This window comes from Belonocnema kinseyi, chromosome 1 (assembly GCF_010883055.1).
Source record: "Belonocnema kinseyi isolate 2016_QV_RU_SX_M_011 chromosome 1, B_treatae_v1, whole genome shotgun sequence".
NCBI classification, from domain to species: domain Eukaryota; kingdom Metazoa; phylum Arthropoda; class Insecta; order Hymenoptera; family Cynipidae; genus Belonocnema; species Belonocnema kinseyi.
In genome coordinates this window covers 87,227,672-87,255,039 of record NC_046657.1, presented here as the reverse complement: position 1 = coordinate 87,255,039, position 27,368 = coordinate 87,227,672, and the positions used below count along the sequence as shown (strand labels likewise).

Genomic DNA, 27,368 nt, shown 5'->3' with positions numbered 1-27,368 from the left:
GCCAAGGTGGTCGAGAAATATTGAATCTTGAATGTCTTCACAACAGGGTTATTCAGGGTACAGCGCATAGAGTCGCAAGTGGAAGAGACCCACTTCTTAAAATGGTCAGGAAGTACGAAGAAGTGGGCAAATGAGCGTTTCTGTACAAAGTAGCGGAGGAGGATGCTGAAACACTCGGACTTAACGTCAGTGTTAGGGGTGACCAAAACGCATCAAAGCTTATCTATCTCGAGTGCTCACTCCTGAAAGCCCGAATTAAGAAAGCACAAGAGAAAAACTTTCGTGAACTTTCTCGAAAAGATGATGCACGGTATCTTCCACAGAAATGTCGAGGATCAGTCAATGTCGTGTGAGCTAACTTTTGCTTTCCTTAAATTACCCGGATTGAAGTTTGGTACGGAGGGTTTCATTTTGGCATGACAAGACGGTGTTATTTCCACCTTAACATACCGTCGCCACATTTTGAGCCAAGACATTCCTGAGGATAGCTGCAAGACGTGCCATGCACACCCTGAGCATTTAGCTCACATACTATCTAGTTGTACAACTCATGTGGAAACGACCTACATTCAAAGGCACAATGCGGCACTAAGATTGTTTTATTACCATCTCTGTCACTCTTACGGCATTAACCTTAATATCGCTCCTTTAAATGCTCCTCGGGAAATCGAGCGTAACATGGTTCCAAAGGCACAATGCGGTACTAAGAGTGCTTTATTACCATGTCTGTCACTCTTACGGCATTAACCTTAATATCGCTCCTCTAAATGCTCCTAAGGAAATCAAGCCTGACATGGTCCATCTTGACTTCGAGAGAGTTGCAACGATTGTACCCGGAATATTCTGTTACACTAATCGTCCTTATTATCGTCACTCTTGGAGGTGCCAAGCTTTCACTCGTTAATAGCCTGAAAAGCATCCGTGCTTGTCAACAATATGCTAAAGCACTTGCGGGAAAAATGGCTGAAATTTTACCGCGATTTCGCTGTGAGCGGGTGCAGTTTTTCAGATTAGTACCCGCTCCCGGATCCTATGTGCCGTCACACCGCAGTCTGCCTAGCCCCTCCGCGAATTGACTGAGCGGTGTCAGGCAAAGTCCGAAGCAGCACTTTCACTTTGGATTCTGCCTAGTCAAATCGCGAAGTGCCGGACAGGCTCAGGCAACGTCAGTAGTAAAAATAAAACCTTTGGGGTTTACTTTTTCCGCTGCACAATGGGCTGGCTCCAGAATTAAAAATTCAAAATAGTCTAGATGGCAATTGTGAACAGATTTGAAATTATTTTTAGAAATGATCAGCATCAAAATTTTAAGATATCTTATTTGAGTACATATATCATTATTATCATTTGATGAAAAATGATTCAATATACGTTTAAAATACTTTCTATTATAAAAGATAAACTGTAAAATTGTATGGATAAAAACAACTACAATAATTATTGTAAAAGCCAACTCGCCAGTAAAAAAGAGACAGTAATAGGTGTTGGTTTTTGAAATTTTTTATTAACATTCAAAATATTAATTTATTGAGATCAAAAATCATTGTTTAGACAATTCGACTAAGATTTAGTATGGCAAATAAAAAATCCGCCTTTGATTAAAATAGGTAAATTGAATGTCTGGTTTGAAAATGGTTTAACAATAACACTTCAAAACAAAACTTCCTTTTAATTTCATATTGGTTTCTTAACTAATGGAAAAAATTTATCTCCACACTCCCTTCCTTCCACCGCCTTTTATTCAGGTTATGATGCACCTACTTAGTTATCCTCAAAACGGCAATAGTTTAATCTAGTTTCTGATGTGGTCGTGGAAGTTTGGAAGATTTTTGAATAGATGCTCTTGTACTAATGTTGGAAGTTTTATAAAAGTAAATTTTGTATCTTATGCTTTGAGTTTCAGTGTACATTTCCGAATAAGTTGTTTTTATCGCTTCAGAATAATATTTATAAATCGACAGTGTTTTTGAAAATTCTTAACGATGGCTGACGTTGCGGAAAATCGAGCGATGAAAATCAAATTCGAAGACAAGTTTAGTACCCTCAAAATTGCAGAAAACTCGTTGCGTATTTCGAATTTAAAAAGATATACTACGTTAAATATGATACATATCAAGTTTATTTTTATTTTTTGTTTAGAAAAAAACTTGCGTTGAATACATAATTATATTAAAACAATTGATAAATATAATCAATAAGTATTTTTACAAATGTAATGCTGATCATTTCTAAAAATAAAAAGACTTTCATATCTGTTCACAATTGCGACCTATAATATATATAAAAAAATATCAAAAAAATAAATAATTATAAGACATAAAAAAACATTTAAAAACATGATTGTAATAATGAGTCCATCATCTGCTATGTATAAATAAATTCAGTAAATTTTACGAAACTACTTTTTCCGTGTAGAAGCGTTTATGGAATTGGAAAGAAATAATCACTATATTCGATAAAAATACGATTCCTTTAAGACTAATGAGACTGCCTAATTCTCACAAGTAATACGTATCTGTTAGTTTGGTGTAAAAAAATGATTTGCAGTGTTCAGGACAGGGAGTCTCCTGAAGAAAGTGGAAGTAAGAGCAAAAGAACAAAATTACAAAGTATCCACGACAAATTCTGCTGGCGATGTCACAAGGAATCCGTGGAAATCCAGTGCAGTGCATGTCCGCGTTCTTGGCATCGTAAGTGCATCGGTGGCGCTCAACCAGCGTCTGTTCAAAACTGGATATGTGGTGAGTGTGCAACCATCCTGAAATCGGAGAATGCAGAGACTCGTTCGGAAGCGATGGCACAACTTTCTGTAGATCAGCTTTGTATGTTGTTGAAACATATAATTGAAAGAATGCGAGATTATCCTGGGGTATGTAAGAAACTATCAAATCTTTATGTAGCCTAGAATAGTTAGTATTCACGCTTTTTTCAGGAACAAAACTTTTAGGTTTTTCTCTCATGCATCGCACTGCTGCCAATTTCTGTTTTTATATGATTTCCTCAATATTTTTCAGTTTCTTATGCGTAATTAAGTATACACGTGCTCTATGAAAGACAAATAAGACAGGCCTAATGCCCGAATAGAGAGATAAAAAAGACGACTTCATAAAGAAGAAAAGTAAAAATCTTTAATAAATATCGCAACTAACGAAATCATTTGTTCATCAGCTTCCACGTTTTCATAATTTTTTGTTGCAATTTATATAAAACTGAGAAACCCACATTATTATACACGCGCGGGAAATATGGAAGCGTACGATTTTAATCGCTAAAATTATAATCGTAAATAATTTAATTTTGAATGCAGAGGCGAATTAATCCTTCGCAGCGCCCTAGGTCCCATAAAATATGCCTGCCCCTTTATTTCCTATTGCGTACTCTTTTTACATGTAAGTATAAGGAACGAAAAGTAAGAACGTACATTGCATTTATTTTTCTAAACTTTTTATTTTACAATAATGTTTGAAATATTTAATATAATATTTAATCACTTTTAATCGAAGCTTTAATTTTAATTATAAGCAATTATGTTTACAGGGTCAGTGTTTTTACCGTGTTCTTTTACGAGCTGTGGAACTGGCAAATTCTGCTAGGAGTTTAGCAACATCTACATTTTTTAACTGACCATGTTCAATAATTGTTAAGAGTTCTAGAGCATTTAAGCTTTCTTGACCTATTTTAGATCGCAAATAAGTTATTTAACGTCGAAAATGGCCCCTCCCGACTAAAATTAGTTACTGGAGAACACAGAAACATGGTTAGACCAAGCTCAACATTTGAAAAGATACTGTTGTGCGAGTCCGCGAAATTTTTTCAACATTCTAGACCATAGTAACTGATCTGAATGAAACTTCGTAAATTGACGAATAGTCTGAGGTATGAACATCCACGCTATGTTTTTTACACTAATAGTTATTTCAATAATTAAATATAAATTTTGAGTGGTCAATCGAATTTAATCGTTTTAAAGAATAAAATAATTTACAGGGAGTCCGATTTAAAATCCAATAATAAAATTTCAGGGCAACTCATAAAATCGATCAATGTTTTGAAAAATGTTGAGCCCCAGTTGTCATTGGTGCGCCTGGTGACAACCGTTAACAGTATTGTTCACATTTTTTCTCCGTGCGCAACAAGGGTGTGCCATGACCCATTCTATAGTCAACGAAAATGTTGGCATGGTTTGTCCACAGCGGCTGAGCGGCGAACTAGCGGCGCGTCGATCGTCACTCGATTGTGTGACATTAGATTAAAAGGCTTTCTCATAGAAATGTATTCATGGTGTGTAATATTTATATATTTTTAAAAGTTTTCTAAATAAACTAAATAAAAATATGTTATAGTGACATTATAATACTCAATTGTAATAATGAGTATAAATCCAATGAATCAAAGAAAACAAACAAGGAAAAGATCCATTTCTTTTCGGTACCGAAAAATCTTGGTGTAGAATAGTTGAATCGTGCAATTCTACGACATAAAAGCGATTTTGTGCGTTTTGTTTATAAGTAGTTCAATTTCTAAGGTGAAATTTTGTAAACACAATAATAAACCTCGACTCAAGCTTAATTGGTTGGTCTTAATTTTTTATATTTTTAGTCAATACAGGCAAGAAAGAAACATCGAAGTAACAATTTATTTAGTCTTAAATTCCTATTTAAGTACTGTTTACATTTGTAAGACAATAAAAACAAAAAAATAGCAAAGGAAAACTGACGAGATTTTTAAATTCACAGGTGGTTCGTATTGTGCCATTGTTGATTCATCTTTTTCAGTCCCGTAGATTTTACAATTTCAAGATATTTTACAATTTCAAATAGTGCTGGTCTAAAGAAATAAACAATTAAAATTGTAAATTAGTTTTAAGAAACTTCGAAAACAGTCAAGAACTTTATAACAAAAAATTATATGGTGCTTTGCAGTGATTGCAATTTAAATATATCAAGTAACTACTACAATTTCATTAAATTAAAAAAAACTTGACTACGATTAATTGTTATCTAAAATCGTCATTTGAAGTTTTTAAGAAAATTGTAATATCTCGTAAACTAATCATTTTTTGACCTGGAATTTAGGCTTTATATTAATCTTAAATTGTACTATAAAACAAAATTCTATTCATATCGGTTACCTTGACCCAAAATGTTGAAAAAAGTTCGAGGACTCGCACAGTTCTCATTTAAAATTTTTATGAATTTCAAATACTTTCGACTGAACACGTCTTCTGCTATCAGACAAAGTAATCATTTTATTTGCATGCATTCTTTTTCAAATTGTTATTTGAAATCGTCAGTATATTATGAAATCAATTCCTTAGCACACATGCCAGTTCTAAATCCGTGTACGGTGACTGTAGTGTTATACTGACTACATTAAGTCGATTCAGTTGACTACTACATTGATCATTACAACTACATTTACAATTCCTAATGTAGTTTTTAATTTTATGTAGTATTTTTATCCAATTTCTGCATCAAAGCTGCTGGTATAGAGAAAGTGGTGAATTTTTCTAATCCGATTTGAAGTACTATGGAATGTTCCCTTCTTTTCCTTCACCAGTTTTCCATGACGATCAACGGCCTTAGCATTTCAACAAATATACAAATACAAACGCGTAACCTTTATTACTGTGCCCTGTCAGTTAAAGGCTTACAGAGTTCAGTCGGAAAATGCATTCAGGTCAAAAGCCGCCCCAATTCGCATTCGCGTTACCATTAATAGCTTAATTGTACAAACTATATCACTTACTTGAGGAATTGTGTATATCTTCTCACCTGCGCTTTTGGGTCATACTTTTCGTATTATTAAGTTTGCTGCTGTATTGTTGTAATAAATCTTTTTACAAAATTAAATTTTCATTACGACGCAGTTTATACCCATAGGTATAGGATGTTAAACGCACGAAATACTACAAGAAGACCGCACGCCTATGGCGGAAATGGTGGAAAGCAGCCAACAATGCAGATCACATGTCCTCGGGGTTTTCATTTGTTCAAAGAAGAGAGCGCTACATGTGAGAAATTGAGGAAGTGCAATTCGTATAACGGCAGACAACAATATAGATACCATTTTTTTCTGAAGCGATGCTTTCATCTGGGAATAAATGAAAACCTTAAGGATAGGCAGATCTAGAATTGGTGCAAGGTGAAATACGTGGCTAGCTGTCACTTTGTAGTTCTTCGCGGTGAAACGATTTTTGAATAAATAATTAAAAACATTCTTGATTCAAATAAAAAGCTTATAAAATAGATCAATTGGGGTTTCAAGCTCTTAAGCTGAAATTAAATATTGTTCACTTTTTAACACTCTGGGTTTGAAATGGCTCCATCTTTAAATAATCAAATTCAATTATGTTTAGTTTTAAATGCTTAGTACAGTACAAGTCCGATAACTTGCCGTCCGGTAAGTGTACACACCCCTTAAAACGTCATCGCACGTACGGCACGAACACTGATTGTGGTTCCCCCACTATGTGGGCTATTTTGCTCATGATTTGCGCCCATGATTACGCATGGGCGCACCTAATATTGAGCTACTAGAGGAGGTATCCGATAAGTCCACAATTCCTGGAATTTCCCGCCCCTACAGCCCCGAAGTTCGAAAGTTATCGGACTTCTATTGTATTCAAATTATTGATGATTTTTGCTTAAAAAATCAATATTGCTTAATTTTCATGGCTTCTACGTTAAAATTGTACAATTTTAAGAATTTTATTTTTAAAAAGTCAAACATTCAAAACCAAAAAACTTGTAATATTTATCTAAAGTTATTTAACTTTTAACGATTTCCATTTTAAAATGTGTAATTTCAGACTATTTGATGTGTAATTAATCAAAATTGTATGCTTCAAACTTTAAACTTACAGTTATTATTACAATGATTAAATCTTTCAATCACAGTCATACCTCGTTCTATTGCCAGCCTCGTGTCTGGTTGATACAGTAACGAGGGAGTATTTTCATGCCAACACTCAGGGCCATACAGTCTTTGAGCCCGTCACCTTAGCATTTTCACTAGTACTGCCAGACAGGGAGCCTGAAATCCGCAGACTCGAAATCTTTTGAGAAAACTTTTACATCTTAGAAAATTTATTCTCTTAATTTAAAAAATGTAACAAAACAAATTGATACAAAAATATAAACATAAATAGAATATAAATATTTCCTTTCAGCAAAAATAGCAGCTGTCATTTTTGAGGTTGTGCACTATTGTTCATTTGAAGATCATGCATTAACCAGTTAAATGGTTAAAATTATTGTTACTTTATTACTAAATTTAGTTTTTTTCTTTGAATTCATACATTTGCAACGACTTTCATTGAAAATTCGATCCTTACAATTTAAGAAATTTAAATTAGATTAAAATCATATTTAAAATCATATTTAATGTCCAGTAATCAAGTAAATGTGTAGAATTACTGAAAATAAAACCAAAAATCCAACGATTAAATCTGGAGAACTACTATAAAATGTTCCTATTGTAATTTGAATAAAAAATCCTCGTAGAAAAAATTTCCTAAACAAGATTTTTTGGAAAGCTTTCTGAGGTGTTTATGACGGATATTAATAGTGTGTTTATAACGAATTTGCCTTTTGACCCTCTCTTGATTCTCATGTTTCAAAGAAAGAGTATCATTGTTTCGTTCCTGTTCCTATCGGCTCAAATTTTTCTTATCTTGATAAGGGTGCTGTATAAGTACCGAAACAATAGTGAATATTATTTTTAAATGTTGTTTTATTGCGATTTGAACATAATAAAAATAAAAAAAGATGAAAGAAATAAAAAAAGAGAAGTAGGGGGTTTTTGATTGGTAGCCTTCTCATTTTTCTTTCTTCTTTTTTATTTTTGTCCAAAGAACTTTTTGTAGGATTTTTAAAAAATAGGATCCTTTTTCAAATAACAATAAGAACATGTTATGGTGGTAGCCGAAATTTGGTCGTTGGATTCTTGGTTTTATTTTCAGGAATTCTATACAATAATTCGATCTTTTTCCTGAATCATCTTTGCTGAAATCGTTTGAACTGAGTCTCGTTGTTGTTAGACTATTTGAATAAAGCGTCATTTAATTCAATATTCTCAACAGATCTCATTGTTCTTTTTTCTTTCTGAACTCAAAATCATTGTATTTCTTTAACAACTTCATCGCCGTATTGAACAATTTTGCTTAAACTACGTTCACTAATTTTTTATTTATTATAGATCGCATTTCTTGATTCGTCGCTTTTAATTTATTGCAAAAATGCGTATTTTTTTATCATTGACAGAAAAGTTATTTTCTTTGGTTCAGCCATAATATCGTTCTGAATTAGGCCCACAGAGTCACGATGTAAACAACTTCTGATATGGCATTGACTGTCCGAACGTATAGCTCGTTAAGGGACGCTCATGGGGGGGGGGGGGGGCAGCAACAGTCAAGCATGGAGATGGCGCTATAGCGGGTGGCATTATAGCGAGGCATGAGTGCATAAATAAAATATTATCTACAATTTAGAAGGATACACACATGTAAAGAATTCGAAATTATTCCATTTTAAACATTATCAAGTATTGAAATAATCTTTCTTGGATACAATGAGTTTATAATTTTTTATTGTTTTTGTGATTGATGTTATGTTTTAGTTACTTTAAAAACACAATTACAATAGTTACAACTGACCAAATCAGTTACTCATCAGCTTTCTTTTCATTAATATTTATTCAATAGAGATAACTATGCATGTATTGAAAAATTTGTTATAAACCAAAAGATAGTTAGAAAAAAGGTTTAAACCTTTTTATGTTGTAGCTCTATACTTCCCGTATGGAAAAATTTATGGAGCCGCCATAGGGTCCCGCATGGATTGCCCTTAAGCCTTGTAAAACCCTTGAGGGCAATCAAGCCGAGGCTCCTTATGGCAACGATATGCTAATCTATAGGGGTCCAACATGGCCTTTCCTCATAGAGTCCTCATGGTTGATATTATGAAGCCCTCTCAGTTTTGTTTTGCCAGTCCTGGTAGCTGTACTGGCCTATCTCTGGGATGATAAAGCTATTTTGTACTGGGCTGTCAGTGTTGGCCCAGCACTGGATATCGCTACTGGCGCAGAATATGCCCCAATAGGTCCTGTTTAGAAAAATTAAAATTTATTACACTACGGGGTCTCGTACCTACATATCTATACCTAAATATATCGCCTAACAGTCGCAGGTCTTAACCACTGCGCTAAACCTACAAGTTGAACCTCGACGAAAAAATCATTCTCATAAACTACAGTTCACAAAAGTTAAAATGCCAAATTTTAAGCTCTCTTTTTCTAATTATTATTGTACAATGTTGTGTAAATGTACAATACACGAACTATGAACAGGAATATCAATAAAATAATTTTTGAATATATAATATAAATCAATTACAATTTTTCCGCGCGTAATATTTCGTTGTTTTCCCTCGTAGACTACTTTACAAATTTTGACGATGGCAGAAAAAAATTAAAAAGTTTTCACGACGGTACTTTCGTGTAAGGTTTGGTTTTTAGGTGTTTTATACCATTTTACAACATTTAAGATTTAAATAATATGTAATAATATAAAATTATTTGTGTTTATAGTTTTTAAAAATTTTAGAACGCATGAACCATAATTTTAAACGTAGTTTTATTTTTTGATTTTTTATGTCCAAATTGTATAGGTAGCCCCTATGGAATGTAGATATTGTCAGAATTCGAATTTCGAAAAACTGGCATTCAATTTTTGTCATAAACTCATTGTTTGCAAGCCTGAACTCATGTAACCTTAAAATTTGTGGTGTCAAAAAAATATATACACTTTCGACTGCAAAATGTTAATCGTTGATCCATGAGGGCAACCGAGCTGGTCCCTCCGCGGGGGCCCTCGTAGATTTTCCTAGCCTGGATGACTCACGCGGACCCCTGCCGGGGGCCATCATCCTAAGAGGACTATACGGTGCTTTTTCCACACGGGTTCTGGACAAAAACGTATTAATTCTCAGGCTACTACAAATACTTTGGAGTGGTAGCGATTTTACAAATTTAAACTCGTTACAGTAAAACTTAACACGCGAGGACATTGCGTAATCTTATTTGTTTACCAAATTAAATATAATGATAGAAACTCTACACTGTTATATCATACAGCGTGAAGTACGTAACAAAGTTGTAAGGTAAATTTTGCGAATTTTATTTATAACTTTATGTAGAATTTTACGGTTTAGGATTTAATTGTGTCGAGTTAACAAAATATTGAAGTTATCTTGTATAGAGTTTATTTAAATTAAAATTTAAGGAACAACTTAGTTCAGAGTTTTCCAGTGTAAAATTTAACCATGCTGAGTTGAGATTTATTATATTTAATTTGTTAAATAAGTATGATTGTGTAGGGTAGCTGCGTGTAGCGTTTTGCCGTGTGGAGTTTAATTTTATAGAATCAATAGCGCCCCGAATACTGCCGTCCGCATGAAAGTTGCTATCTAAGTTTTGCCATAGATATTATTGTCGCATTGAGGATTACAGTAAACAACTCTGAAAGAAGTAATCTCAGCAAAACCATGAACTCACAAATGACAAAAATTCGCAAATCCGTAAAACGGGCGTTTGTACACCATCGACAGAAAGTTTGGGTACAAGTAAACTTTAGATTTCATTCGATATGCAATGAAATATAAAGGAATTTGAAATTGCACCTTATGAAAAATGAAGATTAATAACAAATCTTCGACTTTTGGCTCCGAAATAAATATTGCATGAGTAAGTATTTTGTATGAATACGCAGCAATTACATAATTTTTAATCGTGAAGAGAAGTTTTCTAGTCTTTCAAATATTCTACTCACAAAGACGTAGATTTAGTTTCTGCGCCGATACTCGTCTTTGAATTGAAGTTTCAATTTTCAAACGGTCAAAGGAAATGTACCCAAACTTTCTGTCGGTCGTGTAGGTTGAGTTTTAAATACACCATGGTGAGGTTACATGACTTTTCATAGGGCGGCATATTAGTAGAGTATTCTTATTCGTTTCATTCGAGCCTACTATTTGTAAAATCCATCAAGTTGATTGGTTGTATTCTTATTATTAGTTGCCTATTAATATACTTCAATCATTCTTACCTTTACCTGGCTGAAGTTTTTAACCATCGAAATGCCCATCATCCATTTAAAAGAGATTGTCACATATTAGCTCTTGGCTTATCCCACCCAACCCACCAAAGTACTATTATTCATAATTTCAAGTCTGACGGTAATTCCAAACCTATTCTTGGCAGTCCTGGAATTTTCATAAAATCGGAGAGGTACATAACTCCTAAAATCGGTGTACAAAGATAATTAAAATCACTTTGTATTGTCCTTGCAATCATTACGATCATTTTCAATTTTCTCATTCAAATAAATCGGAATGATGCAATCGGCGTATACCTAATATTGCAGTAATTTGTCCCTCGATAAAAATTCTTGAACTTGTAGTCGGCTTTTCATTAGAAGAATATGTGTTAAAGGTACTAAAAGCACGTGACTAAGCGAACCTAGAAAATAGGAATATTTCAGAAACTTAAAAATTACAAAATAATTGATTAATTTTTTGGTTTTGTGGCTTTGGGTTCCGTAAATGAGGAAGATTTATATCTGATGGAAATGTAAATCTTCTTCCTCATCTACGGACCACAAAGCCATAAAACCAAAACATTAATAATTTTTCTGAGGGTCGCAACAAAACACGAACGATTAAAAACTGAATCCTTTTCTCGCAGTCCACCTACATAAAATAATCAGATTTACTTGTCTGATATCTTTAAATTTATAATAACTCTATTGAAAAATGTTTATAGTCTGAACCATTTTGGAAGGAAGTTGACACTAAAGAAATAGACAATTACATGGAGTACGTTGTAAAGCCAATGGACTTGGGTCTGTTGGAAAGCAATGTTAAAGCAAAACTATATGGAAGTACTGATGCATTCATGGCAGATGCAAAATGGATTCAGCACAACTGCATTGTGTTTAATACCTGTAAGTAACAGTTATAAGTATTGATATCAATAATTAAATATTGCTATTTACACTAAAACCGAAGGCTATATTTCCGAATACTGTGTCAGCTCTGATGCTGCAAACTTACTCATAAATAAAGAAATCTCTAAACATCATGTTTTTACTTTAAATTAAAAACGATCATTTGAACTTGTGAAAAAAATTTTAAAAAAATATAGTACTTTTTTGTCATGGAACTCTTCATTTCACGGGGCAGCGTTGGGACTCAAAGAATTACTTAATAAAAATCTTAATTTTTAAGATCTGAGTATAAATTTCAGCTTAAGAACCCGTAAAAAAATTTCTCTTTTAAAGATAGTAACGCGAGTTGTCAAAAAGTCACAAACAAACTTTTTTCAAAGTGTTGCAGTATCTAAACCAACGTAGATATTTTAATTTTAGTTTTCTACCTTGAAAAGGCCAGCGTTTTTCCTTGAATTTTTTTCCAGTTGATACTAATAGTTTGAATATAAGGACCTATGAAAGATTTGAGAAAGATTTGAGAAAGAAAACACGATTCGTAGTTTAATTTAAAAATAAATAAATGTATTCATTCGGGAAACATAATTTTAATGTTCTTAATACAATGTATCTATAAAGAATGGAAACATAACTCCGAAACCTCAAAACTAAACTTAACGGCTTTATTGTAGATCCTTTTTGTTAATTTTTATAATGAAGCATCTCTACGTTGCAACTTATAATTCATTTTTTAATTAAACCAATGCAGTAAACATTTAGTTTCTTACTTGTTCATAACTTATATAATTAAATAGCCTACTCTTAATCAAACAATACATACTTATAAACTTGAAACATGACAACCATCCAAACAAATCTACCTGAAAAGAGGAATGCAATCCTAACTCACAGCAGTAGGCCTTGCATACCGTTAGAACTACTATACCTCATTAAACTACTCTGTGTAAGTGCAAAGCGACAATGCGGCCATACGTCACCGCTCCAGTAGGAGATACGAACACATATACAGGTCGCTGGAGATCGGCAATAGTCCATCACCGCTTTTTCCAGGTCTATGCTTCGCATTAATCCCGTTACCAGCTGAGGAAAAGCTAAAGCTTTTCCCAACTACGGCCACTACGAGGCCATATCTTTGCTCTGATAACAAAGATCGATCTCAGATGGTCCTGCATCTGGCTGATTAAATCAATTTAACTAACGACTTGGGTCTGTCAGCTCAACTAGGAAGTGTCGCCACGCACTGAGGTCTTAGCAGATCCGTTTATATCTACATTTACATACTACATTTACTATCGAAACAAAATTACTTAAAATTACTTAATTAAAATTATTTATCATACTATTATCACACATATGCTATCTTTTATATTAATAATGCATTTTCTTTCTCTTACTCTCTCTCTCTCTCTCTCATTCCTTTCTCTCAAACGCCCCGGCGTATCCGGTAAGGATGGGGTTCGGTTTACCACTAACTGCTTTGCATACTAAGTCTTCACGAGCTTTCCCCGCCCCCCCCCCCCCGCCCATTCTTGGATTTCCTTCACCCATTTATTATCTATTACCGCATCTGCTCCTTCGCAATTCTAAATGTGCATGAAATTCTCCTCCTTAATAAGAAGATGGTGTTTTGTCGACCAGGGTGTAGTAATTTGAGATTGAGATGTATATTTAAGATTAGTGGTTCAAATAATCTGCAAATATACATCTCAATCTTAAATTCTCCTCCTTAGTCCCACAGAGCCTACAAGAAACATCGTCAAACCGTTTATTTCCCGCTTTCCCCATATTTCCGCACCTAAGTTTTACCCACTGTTCTTTAGTTCCTCCGCATGTTACCTCTTCTTCACAGTACTCCTCTCTACCCGGAATTTTTTTCAATTTTTGTATTCTTTGCGATATTTCGATCCCTCAATTTTTTCCCCAATCTCCCTAAATTTCTTGTGTCAATCCAGTCTACTGCTCTTAATAAGTTTATTTCTACCTTGTTTCCTTTCCCCCTTCCCATAACCACCTCACTGTTTCTCCATCTCTCGCCTCTCTGCCTGCCTCCTGGAAAGTTTTACCTCAACTCGTCGGATTGCCGTTAATAATTTCCCTCAATTCCCGCTTCTATCCTCTATATGTAATTTGGTGTTGCGCCATCTAACCCCATCGCCCATTTTAGCAAACCTTCCTTGTACTTTCGCAACAGCTTCTCTTCTGTCCTACCCCCAAATTTCCACCCCATACATCCCTTCTGCTTTAACCAACGCGTCCATCTGGTAAGTCTGTTACCTCATTTGTTAATCCTTGCACTTCTCATCATGCCCCGTGTCGCATTCAAGGCCACTGCCTCTAGTTCTTTCCCACCCAACTTCACTTTTCCCCTTGTTTTCTTCTCTCTCCCTTCCTAAATATGACCACTTTAGTTTTATCAGTGTTTATGTCCAGTTTATTTCTTACCACGTGCCCCTCTAAGTTTTTCAGCATTTAAACAAACCCCTCTAACCAGTCTGCCACTAACGCTACAACGGCCGCAAATTTCATTCCAAATATTTCGGTCCCCTTTATTACCCTTCTCCCTGTATTTCCTTTTTCTCACGCCCCATCCATGTCTCAAATATTATATTAAATAATATTGGACTGAGAGTAGAACCTTGTCTTATTCCTCTGGGAGTAACGAAATATTCCGTAATCCCGCCCCCAGTTATAACTTCATTTAACGTCCTTCCATATATTTTCCCAATCATGTTCAGCATTCTGCCTTCAATCCCTATCCTCTTCAGTTTCTCCAGTGAGAAGCCTCTGTCAACGTATCAAATGCCTTCTTCAAATCCACAAAAGCTACGTAAAGCTTAACGCTTTTACTCTTCAAATTATTACTAATCAGCGAATTAAATAACCATACGTGATCTCGTGTAGCTCTCTTCCTCCTAAATCCTCCCTGAATTTCCTCATATAAGCCTTTCTCCTCAAGCCAAACTCTCAGTCTTTCATATAGTATTGCTGCTAGTATTTTATAACATACTAAAGTTTTAATCTCAGTTTAAAAAGATAAATAATGCATGGGCCCACATTTTTAGATTTTTCAGATTCTACATCAGAGTCTTAGGATCTGAAGAGGAATTACTGTCGGTTATAAATAATTTAAGAGCTCAATCGTTTTATTGAAAAATATCTGAATAAATGTGAAATATATTTAAATACATTGAGTAAAAAACTTTTTAGTCAAACAATTTCTTGTCTTGGTATTATTTTTGTAACTTAAATTGTTTTAGCAAAAAATTTGAAAATTCGATTTTAGAAAAAATAATTTTCTAACGATAAAAGTGGTTTAGCACACGAAAAACTCACAGGAAGTTTTCTTTATACGAACATATATTTTTCTCAAATATTGAACAAAAATGGTGGGTGTTTCCATAAGTCAAGAGTGAAGAGAATCTTTTTCTTATAAAAATTGAATTTTTGTGTTTTTCTCGAAAATGATGCAAGATATCATAAATGAGTAAAAGAACTTTATACAGAATTCTCTTAAGTGTGTAAAATATTTTGTTAGCATTTCTTCGTATCTATTGCTGTTTGCAAGAAAAATGCGAGAATTCGATTTTATGAAAAAGTGTAGAACCTGCCTGATTTGAAATGAATTCGATCTAATATTCCGTGTATTCCTCGTGCCCACACTTCGGGTAACCATTTGATGAAATCTATAGGTACCCCGTCCTTTCCCGCAGTCTTTCCTTTTTTAGCGTGTCAACTACTTTAGCTACTTCTTCAAAGGAAATTTCGTTTATTTAAATCCTCTAGTTCATCTTCGTTACCCTGTTCCGTATCGTCTCGCCTCTTGAATTGCAAGGCTTCTATATCTGCTTCCTTACTCTCGTCAGGCTGTACTATTTACTTTTCCCCATGTCCCCCTCTTATCCCGTGATCGAATTCTTATCCGACTATTTGCACTTACTCTCCGTCAAGAAACTTGATGAAATTGCTTATCCATTCTTTTTTTATCATGCCTCTAGTTCTCGTTCTGGTCTTAAATCCTCCTATTACCTTCCAAAATTCCCTCATATTTCTGCTTTTATTTACCTTCTCGCAATTCTGATCTATTGCTTGCTTAGCCTTCTTTCCTCACCAGTCCCTTAACTTCCTTCTACTTTATCTAAATTCCTACTTTTATCTATTCCCTTTCGTTTTAAATACCGTTTCAACAGTTTTAACACCAATTTCTTCAGCTTTTCTTCCTCCTTATCCTTTTTTCTAATTCCACTTCCACCACCTATTCTTACTGCCCTAGTCATGCTTACTTGCTCGGCCGCTTTTTTTTATCGCTCCTATCACCTTGTCACAGCTTTCCTCCCACAATTCCTCCTCCATGCCTATCCACCGTATCGCCGATACCATCCGATTCTATTACATAGTTGATAACCGAAGCTCCATTCTTCGTGACGCGCGTCCATTTTCCTACCCTGTCCTTTCCTATCCTGCCGTTAAGCACTCTTAGCCCCAATTCTTCACAAAAAAGCAATAATTTAACTTAGATTGTGGCATCCTACAAAAGTTTCTAGCCGGTGTATCAGAATCTATCTCACAACCACGTTTATAGAATTATGACTCTCGTTTCACTCTTGCATTCTATCCAATATCTTTTAAATACGATCTACCTCTTTATTAACCCAAATATTATTATAATTGAGAAAATATTTAGCTTATTCCGCCCTTTTCTCAATCCTTCTGCACCAATCACGATTCCGTATTCCCATTCCTCCATTCTTACATATCCGCACACACTCTTGCGTACTCCAATAAACTGCCTCATTCGCTCTCTAATTATTGCTATTTCTTACCGCCGCTTTAGAACCTCATACAAAATTCTTCTCCAGCGACTCCATAAATGCGCTCTCTTTTTCTTTCTCAATCCATGTTTCCTGCATTATCACAATATCGTAGCACTTAAAAAATCCCACACTTCTTTAAGCTTGTACCCTCCCGCAATATTCCACACCACACCCTTAATGATGCCGCTCTCCTTGTAACTCCTTGCAACTGTCACTGCAGTTTCTCCTAGCTAAACTCTCTTTTTTTACTCTAGCTTATTTTCGCTGAGGCCTGGCAGACATCTGGTTCCCCACTCCGGCACTGTCATCGTTGTCACCTCGTCTTAGAACGATTCCTTCAACCTCATTTTTGTGGCCTAGGGTCAAGTGATAGATGAAATCTCCTCCGTCATCGATTCGATGTCCTTACTTCCCTCTGTGTACCTGTTTCCCTTGCCATTTGATCCTTCTAAAGCATTTTCCTCGTCCTCCATTGCCACTTCCAGTCTATCTTTCAACTGCGTTAGTTCAGCTTTTGCTTCTATCAATTCCTCCAATTATCGTTGCTCCTGTTCCCTTACTTTGCTCAGGACTGTGACTGCGGTCGTCTCACGTTCTCTCATTTCCTCTAGACCATTTTTACTTTCTCCAGCTGTTTTTTATCATTTCTATTTACCTCCCAGCTTTCGTGTCACATCACTTGTTTAAAGATCTTATAAAGAGTTCCTCACATTCCTCTCCAAACTTTGTTGGTACCACTAACGAGTCCCCTACACTGACCTGTTCCCCAATATCCATGACCTTACTACCCCCTCCCTCCATGCCCTTTTTGAGTTTGCTCTCAGTCCGTTTCCGCATCCCCAGCACTTATCCCTCCCTCCACATTCTCCTTACTTTCTGTTCTGTCCGCTTTTCTATCCAGCGATCGCTCTTTTTTCATTATTTTTGAAAACTAATTTCACTTGCCATTCCTGTTGGCTTGTTTATCTTTCATACTGAGGCGTCCTGTTCCTTTCTTCATTATATTGTCACCCCGACCCAAACTCTTTTCAATAATTTTCAAACCTCTCTCCTTATGTTCCTTAACAGGTTCACCGTTTTTCCCCTGAGTGTAGCCACTGTCCAGTTTGTGCTCTAGAGTCTGCGCCCTCTGATCGTTATCTCCCTGCTTTTCGCCGGAAGTGTCGCCATTTTTATCAGCGAGCTCCCTAACCTCTTTGTCCCCAATCACTTACAATTTGCACCAAATTCACAACAGTCACTGCAATAAAAAAAACAGCTAATCGAACTTTATAGCAAAACCGTCGGTAACATGACTACAACAGAACCTTTTGTGTGCACTACAAATTTGAAAAAATGTTTTAACAGAACCATACTTGATCCAAAACCAACTGTTTCTGGGCAAAGTGTTTTCTTCTTTAACCGTTTATTTATATTTTCTGTAAACGTGTATATAAAGTAATAAACTGTATGGGTCATTTCAAATTCACTTCGGAATTCTTGTCTCCCGCTAGCTTAATATATTTGATGCTTCAAATTTTTTTCAAGTACGCAGTGTCCCAAAATATAAGAATCACGAAAAACAATTAGACTAAAAATAGTATTTACTAAGAATTATTTCATTTGAATAAATAGTGCATATGTGAATGAACTGTTTTGTCCCCTGGTCGAAGTTAAAGACTTTGCTTAGTTTTCCTAGACATTCCATACTTATATTTATATTAATGACTTCAAAAGCTATTCAGGAATTTCGATAAATTTATTTGATCAATGTAAATTCTTTAAATAAGTTTGTATATGCATATTTATCCTCGTCACCAAAATTCGGAAGAACTGCATCCACCTCACTTTTGTAAGTATATTTACGTAATTAAACGCTAGATTATCTGATGTCTTAACCTACTTCTCTTCAGTACGGAAAAAGCTTTCCGAAGTTGTTGAACGATTTTGTTGAACTTGTAAACTTCAACTATGTCCCACGAGGTTTATTCTTAGCTAATTAATATTTGTTAAATTATTCCTTTTTCTTACACTTCTAACTTCGACCGAATTCAACATTTTATGCAGCAGATTTAAATCCTTTAATAATACAAAGACTTTTTAAGAAATCCAGTGAAAATTCATCTGCGTTCACTCTTAACTATGACTATTGAGCATGTGTTTATTTTTTTTTTAGATTTAGTACTTGAAAACGTAAAATGTAAATGCTTTCATAAAATTTTAGCGAAAAATATGTTTAATATTTTACTTTTTAGTCCATTTTAAAGCGATGTACTTAATCAATTTTATTCTGTTTAGTACTATCGTTTTACATTTGTAAGTTACACAGGTTTGATTTATATAATCAAAAAGAATATTACATACAAATTCCTAACAAAAATTGGAATTAATTTATTTGATCAATGTAAATTACTTCAAGTCATCTCAAAACGAGGATCGGTGTTTAAAAGGAAACCGCTGGATATTATCTATTACCACTGCCCACATTACACTTTAAAAACATTCTTAAGCACCCTATCATAGCAATATATTTAAATTATATATTGACTTCGAAATGCAAAGTTAACTTGTGTCGAATTCCGAAGTTAATTTGAAATTATCCATATGAGTATCCAAATTTTCTATTTTATGAAGGATTACAATTTTCTAAAACGAAGTTTCTAGGTCAGAGTTGACCTTATTCTCCACTTTTTTGAATTTATTTACTCTCGACCTCAAGTTTATGTTAGAAATACTAAAAAAAAATGATCTCGAAATTTGAGTCAAATCAGTTAATAATCCATTCATTCATTAAAATTAAGGGTAGTTTTCCCATTGATTTTACATGAACAAAGTCAGCCTATTGCAAATCTAATATTTAAACGCGATGATATCTTAAAAATAATTCCATATTTCAGTATATTGTTTTAAAATTTGTCAGAAAATAAGAATCATTCATCAATTTTAAGGCTGGATGACTAAGCCACTGTTATGGGTCCCCAAAGAATACTCCATAAGTAACAAATTTGAACTTTACGTGATATAATAATCATTAATCGGTAACTTAAGAATACCCAGTCATATCTTAACTAATTTTCAATTTTTAAACAATTTAATTTTGTTTAAGTATTGTATTTTTGACATTTTTCGAAAGATTGAAATATTTGGAGTTACATTATAACATTTAAAATAATTGTTTGAAAACGAATGAGTGCATTCAAGTATTTCAATCATACGAAAAATGGCAAAAACAAAATATTTAATCAAAATAAGAAATTTTTGAAACTATTCAAGTTTGTTAAAGCATTTACTAGTATACTTATAAACCCAATGATTACCTAACCTTTTAATATCTGTCAAAAATTTGGTGAGATAAAATGTTTCTCCTGCATTTTTCGGATAAAGTATATTTTTAAACAAACGCGTAATATTTGAATAATTGTCAAATTATTTTAAGAAATTATGTTATTATATTATTGATTAAAGAATTCTTTTAACGTGTAGAAAATACTTTCATTTCGCGTTAAAAAAATAGATTTACGAAAAGCTGACTTTCCCAATGTTAAAGCAAAATGATACTTCATGATATTTTCGCCACCCCTAAATATTAACCGCTTTGGATGAAAATTGGAGACCACTTTTTTTTATTTGAACAAAACTGGGGATTCCCTATAGGTTGAAATTATTTTAAAGAACGTGTACAAAATATTTAGCTTAAAATAAAATAAAAATTTCTGTTACGAATTTCGGACGAGTTTTGAAATTTTCGTATGTTTGGCACAGGTTGCCTTAAATTAGGCGTGGTAAATAGCTTTAAGCTGATTGTCAATGGCAGCCATATATATGTTGGCGTCGCGGTGAGACTAGTTAGCTTAGGTTTAGAGTTGTGCGTATGAAAAATTAACCTTACTAAAATTATTGCAATTGGTTAGATTCATACAAAAAAAATTATGTAAACACCTAACTTGCATTTCGTTCCATCCTGTATACGAGGTGTGTTTAAAAAATAAGGTGACTTTATGGTTTTCTCAAAAAATATTCATTTATTCCTCAATATTTATGTTGTCCCCTTCAAAGTAATCCTCCTCAGATATAATACACTTGTGCCAACGCTTTGTCCAATCATCGAAGCACTTCTGATAATCATTTTGTGGTATAGCCTTGAGTTCTTTCAGCGATGCAGTTTTTATCTCCTCAATCGTTGAAAATCGATGTCCTTTCATAGGTCTCTTCAGTTTTGGGAAAAGAAAAAAGTCACGGGGGGCCAAATCCGGTGAATATAAAGGCTGAGGCATGACTGTGGTGCTGTTTTTGGTCAGAAAATCTTTCACAAGCAACGATGAATGAGCAGGTGCATTATGCTGATGCAAAAGCCACGAATTGTTTTTCCAAAGTTCCTGATGTTTTTTGGGGATCGCCTCTCGCAAACGGCGCATAACTTGAAGGTAATACTTCTTATTGACCGTACGACCTTGTGGTAAGAATTCCTGATGCACTACGCCACGGTAATCAAAAAAGACAGTGAGCAAAACCTTCACATTTGACCGAACTTGACGTGCTTTTTTGGTCTTGGAGACTCAGGATGTTTCCACTGAGACGATTGGGCTTTAGTTTCGACGTTATATTATATACCCACGATTGATCCCCAGTTATAACCCTTTTGAGAAAATCAGGATCATTATTGACTTCATTCAACATCTCCTGAGCGATGGTCATGCGATGGATCTTTTGATCAAAATTAAGCAGTTTTGGAACAAATTTCGCTGACACACGTTTCATGCCCAAAACGTTCGAAGAGATAGCATGGCATGAGCCAACCGATATGCCAACATCTTCAGCAACTTCTCTGATGGTAATTCGGCGATTTTTCAACACCATTTCTTCCACTGCTTGAACGTTTTCATCTGTTGTTGACGTGCTGGGACGTCCAGGGCGAGGTTCGTCTTCGACATCCTCTCGGCCTTCTTGGAACAGCTTCTACCACTTATACATATTTTTCTTACTCAGAGTAGAGTCACCGTATGCAACTGTCAACATTTCAAGAGTTTTAGAGCACTGGATTCCATTTTTCACACAAAATTTAATGCAAACTCTTTGCTCCATTTTTTTCGAAAGAAGAAAGTCTCCGAGCACACCAAACCCTTCTAACCTTTTACGCCTCTGCCAGAAAAACAAGACGAGCTATATAGTCAAAACTGTGAACATATGATCGTGACGAGTGTACCAACACAACAAAACAAAAAATTTAAAACTTTAATGTACGTAGCCCGCGAAAATTGAAAAGTCACCTTACTTTTTGAACACACTAGTATATGCGCGTTCGTGGTTGTTCTGTCGGCGAACAGAGTATACAGTTGACAACCCCTCCCCTTACCATAAAGCGGTCCATTATGTTCTCTCAAATGGTATTTGTAAATTACTCAAATATAATTAAATCACAATTTTGCCAAAAAACTGTCATTTTGCACATCACTAGTGAAAGTACTCCATAAGTCAATAGATTAGGGCAATTGCATGTCAAGTAATCTGAAGAATTTGATTCACAATGAGTAATTTTAACTAAAGTTGTTGTATATCTTCTCTTAGATGTCAAATAAGATAACCTGAAATATTTTTAAAAGATAAAAGAAACTGTAGAGCTTTTTGAAACTTTTAGCAATTTTTAAATTAATATTTAAAACTTGAGATCATTTTAAGATTTCTCAGTTTGAATTGTGTGACTACCAATACTTGGACAGATCGCCAATGCTCTATCGAAATGTTAGTTTCTACATTTTTTTCGTAAGTAACATCTTAATGAGAATACTCTAAAGAAAGAAAAACTTGATATCATTAAAAGAATTGAAGTCATGAACATAAAAAAAATTGTCCAGTCTATTTAATGTAATTATTTAGGGTTGTTTTTATTTTTAAAAACTGTTAAAGCTAATTTTATTAAATATTTTAGAAAGGCACCCAATTCATTATGGATGAAATTCTTCAAATCATCTGCCATTGAATTGCTCATAAGTAGACCTAATATAAGTATTTAATAACAGGTGGAGGTGTTTACGCAGATCCGTCAAAGATAACGAATGCAGCAAAGCAGATAGTGAAAGTTGCGCGACAGGAAGTTTCAGAATTGGAGGCTTGTCCGGACTGCTACATGCATGGTCGTAATTTGCCACGTCCGTTGCCGAGTTGGTTTATCGAACCTTGTCATCGTCCTCACTTAATCGTGTGGGCAAAGTTAAAGGGTTTTCCATTTTGGCCAGCAAAAGCAATGCCACGAGTAAACGGAGCTGGACATGTGGACGTTCGCTTTTTTGGAGAGCACGATCGTGCTTGGGTGCTACCTAAGGATGTGTTCTTGTATTCAGAAGAGCCACCATTTCCACTACCTCGAAAAAAGAAAAACGAAATGGATGAGTGCGTGAGAGAGGTGGCTCGTCATTGTCGAAAACTGGAGCAGGTATTTGGAGAGTTCAAATTTGCTCCTTCGAAACTTCAGTATAATCCTCACGATTCAACGCAAATACAAATCATGCTACCTAATTATGAACCTTCTCCTCATTCATCCATGACCCAGTTCTTAGCCTTGAAAAAAAGACCGTCGTTTAGAAACCGCTGGGAAAGCACGGAGCCGACTTCACAGGATGTAAGTAATGCTTCAACCGACAAAAGCAACATGAGCCCTATAAAATCTAGACCAACAACACCTGGGATCACGAAAAAGAAACTCCAGCGAAAGTCGATTTCTATAAGCAGTACCTCAATTATCGATAAAGAGCAGTCTATAGTGCCCATTAAAAAACCGGACACTTCGGATTCCATTAAGAAAAATGAAAGTAAACCAAAGCTGAAAAGCCATAAGAAGGAGGACATGGAGGTTCCTGCTTTACAAGAGTTAAGCATTCTTGTAGACAAAAGTAGTGGTAGCTTAAGAAGTAACTCGACGATTAATAAATTTGGAGAAGAAGTAAGTCAAAAATCAATAACGAAGGACACCAAAATTACTACACCTAAAATAGTTCCTAACGTAATTTCCACGTTCCTCGCTACAAGTACTCCGAAAATCGCTCTTAAGCCGATTAAGCCTAATACTAATAAGTTGTACAAACCCAAAAAGACTATGATTGATAAAATGAATGCTGTGAAAGATCCGAAACTAAACTCTAGTAAAGAGCCGACCACTGTGTTAGAAGTTAAATCGCCAAATAACAGTGCATCTTCATCTGTTGTCACCAGTCCACCTATACGGTTTTACGTATTAGCAGGGGATAAAGCTGTGGAAGTTAAAAAGCTACCCACGGATACTGTTGCCAGTCAACAATCCGGTTTAAAAACAGTACCTCCAGTTAAGCAAGAACCACGAGAGGTGCCCGTTTCACAAAAGAAACAAAGCAAAGCTAAGAAGTCGTTCCCCAATAGACCTCCTAATTTCTCTTTTCCGCCGAAAACACCAACCGGGTCACCGGATGCTATGGTTTACATTCCTCCTCAGCGGACTGAGAGTTCCGTCTCTCAACAGCAATTACCACCTCCAGAAGCAGGGCCATTTTCTTCAAAATTGCATGAGCGGTCCTTGGAACTAGCGAAACGCATGGCTCAGATTATGGAGGAAGCCCTCAGAGAAACGGTCTTGGAAAATGCTGACGTCGGACAGACGTCGAAGGATGCCTGCCAAGCTACAATTCACTTTCTAAAACTTGAAATCGAACGAATGAGATGGCAACACCAACAGCAACTGGATGAATTGAAATATAATACAGGTAAGACCACTTGTCTTCTCGTTTTATTCGTTTCGTCTTTATATTTACGTATTAGATACACGTGGTTGCCAGGTTTCGCAAAGAATGGGGTCCAATTATCAGTTTTATGTGCTTGAAAGGTGAGAGTATAGGTGGTTGAATTGGAGTTTCCAGTGGGTGCGAATAGAGATGCTGTAGGGAGAGTTGGGATACATAAGCTCCTACAACCAGTTATATGAGTGTTTACCACTAAGGGCGAGCCGGAATACGGATGTCGTCCCGAAAAAATGTTTGGCAATGCATCAGCTTGGATGCTCTGAGGAGTCAGAAATGATTGCAACGTATCTTAACTCTCTTTAGATGATCTCTTTAGTTAAGGTATGCCATTCAGTAGTGGCTTCTATTAATTATTTGTTTGAAAAACCACAGTGAATGAATATACACCAGATGCTAGACTCGGACTAGTACAAAGAGGCAAGTGTCCGCTCTTTCAACATTTAAAATGTTACATCCATGAAGAATAAATAGTAGTAGCCCAAAGTCCTATAAATACCCGAACTTCCCTAACGTGGCGCTTCTGTACGGAATGTATGTCAATGTGGCGGCGTTTTAACTGATTTTAGTTGTTCTCCGTTATTATTTCTATTTAATAAATGGGTTAATAATTTCTAAAATCATTAATCAATTTTTTTATTCTTTCAATTTCATTAAAGATAATACGTTTTTTCTCACACGATGATGGCCTTATTGCCATACATTTCGAATACTAACGTTACTCTCGGAATTATTGGGCGTGTACTTCATCCGAAAACGTACCCTTTTTTCGTTACACTACATTGGGCTCCTGTAGTCATTTAGATATCGTCATTTGAACACTTATAGCAAATTGCAATAACTTATAAACAAATGCACTGGACTTTGTATTTCAGCAAACTGGATTTATGCATTTCAAGTACTGATTCCGCGCGGTGATTTACGTTGAGACGAACCGCGCGGCCCAGAAAGGGAGGATGTGTTCAGTTAAGCGTGACAAACAACAGAGGGCGCACTCAGCGCATTACTTGCATCAGGTTAGGTCATCCCTCGCAAATCGAACAGCAACTGTTAACGCGGCCTTGCCTGTTTTCGTTCGGACTCCGTGGATTCGTGTCCAAGGCCAGAACCGAAACTGTGCTCAAAACCAGTTTCCAGTGTAAATAGCTTGATCTGGAATTTAGGGCTTATATTCATCTGGACGTATACCATCAGTTTAAAAAGTTTAATTTAGATCCATTACCTTACCAGAAAATCCTTCAAAACTTTAGTAGATTAATACTAAAAGAAAACTTCCAATATAGTGGCCTAACAATCAAATTTTCTCATTTTCTTTCTTTTTTGAGCACTGATTCTTTGAATACTCTAGACCTGATTTATATTCATTCTAAATTTCAACTCTGTAATACATATATTATAATATCTAGGAATATGGTAAAACAAGCATATCGATATTCGAACCTCACTCTAAGCATTTAAAGCGTAACCTACGAAAGCCTAAAAATATGTTTATAGTGAATAATAAAATGGAAATACTCTTATCTTTTTGTATAGGTATTTCTTCTGTTTTACTTCTTAAAATTTTAAAAATTTAACAAGTATCTAGACTTTTCACGTCGATGCAAAATATGTAAATATGCAAAAAACTAAATTTTGCAATTAATAACCTTTTTTTATTGTGGTAGAAGCTCATTACCTTGTTTTTTAAAATATCGGTTTTAAATATTGAAACTGGCACTCATGAGAAAAGTCGAATTACAGCCGACGCTTCAACTTTCATAAGTAGTATCTGTACTTCATTAAAAATATTTGCAAGAAATGGAATACAATCTTTCGTTTACAAGGTCACTTTTTTCTCCTTCCTTATTTTACTATATTTCTAATATTCCACGTATGCTAAACCATACAAGAGTATTTGCGTGCTTTTTAATTGTTTTATGTCAAGTTTTGGGTAGTATTCCATACAAAATGTAAAACTGGTTTTTGGTTGCACTACCTTTTTGGGGATGTGCAAAATGATTTCGGGTCTGTCCAGTTAAATTGGCTTCAGTCTGAGCCGGTAGGTCGAGATCAAGGTTAGCCCAACCTGACGATGGCTTCGGTCTCGGCTTCGCTCTAAAAATGTTGCACATCCCCAACGGCCTTATAATTAAATGTTTTAAATCCTTCATTAAATTTTCTTCCCTCAGATCGAACGCTTAAAGAAATGCGGGCGAGTCTAGAAGCAGAGCGGTTAAGAGCAATTGCAGAGACTCGTAAGCAGGCGGAAGACGAGAGGTTGAGATGCGTCGAGGAAATAAAGAAAAAACAATGGTGCGCAATGTGCGGTCGCGAAGCCCTTTTCTACTGTTGCTGGAACACGGCATACTGTGATTATCCCTGCCAACAGAAACACTGGCCGTCACACCTGAGTTCGTGTGCTCAAAATCCATCATCTGGTTCCATTGTCGTTTCTACTACTCCAGTCAACGTGAACATCAACGATCAACAGCAGGTGATGCCAAGGCTCCAGATTAGTTCACAAAATGTGACTGCTAACTCGTGGGGGGCCTAGAGCCGAACGGTGTAAGTCCCTACGAATGAAACTCGACGCACAAACGCAATTTACTGTAAAAACATCATGTACGGAGATGCAAAGCAACGCAAATTCTACTGAATGAATCAGTAAGATGAAATTTTGCATTAAGTAATAATACCGTTAACGTCCTTTTCACTCTTTCCAATCATATTGTTAATTTTTTGTATGCAATCATGAAAACTTATTTTTCACCACATAGTTTTAAATTCATGGAAGCATGCTTTATGTCGTATCTCCTTGCATAAAACAAGTATATC

At 35.2% G+C, this 27,368-nt stretch overlaps 1 protein-coding gene across 5 annotated transcripts in view; it reads left to right on the top strand.

Moving 5' to 3' along the window:
* The window catches only part of LOC117170122 (protein kinase C-binding protein 1), an 87,451-nt gene that overhangs the window by 44,060 nt on the left and 16,023 nt on the right, over positions 1 to 27,368 (top strand). For 3 of the 5 annotated variants that reach the window (XM_033356698.1, XM_033356778.1, XM_033356860.1), the window contains 4 exons: positions 2,548 to 2,869; positions 11,818 to 11,998; positions 22,809 to 24,521; positions 26,723 to 27,027. In XM_033356698.1, coding sequence (XP_033212589.1) covers positions 2,548 to 2,869; positions 11,818 to 11,998; positions 22,809 to 24,521; positions 26,723 to 27,027 — 2,521 coding nt within the window. Of the gene's footprint in view, positions 1 to 2,547; positions 2,870 to 11,817; positions 11,999 to 22,808; positions 24,522 to 26,722; positions 27,198 to 27,368 lie in introns of all 5 variants that reach the window. The other 2 variants (XR_004466762.1, XM_033356944.1) reach the window with 2 other exon arrangements.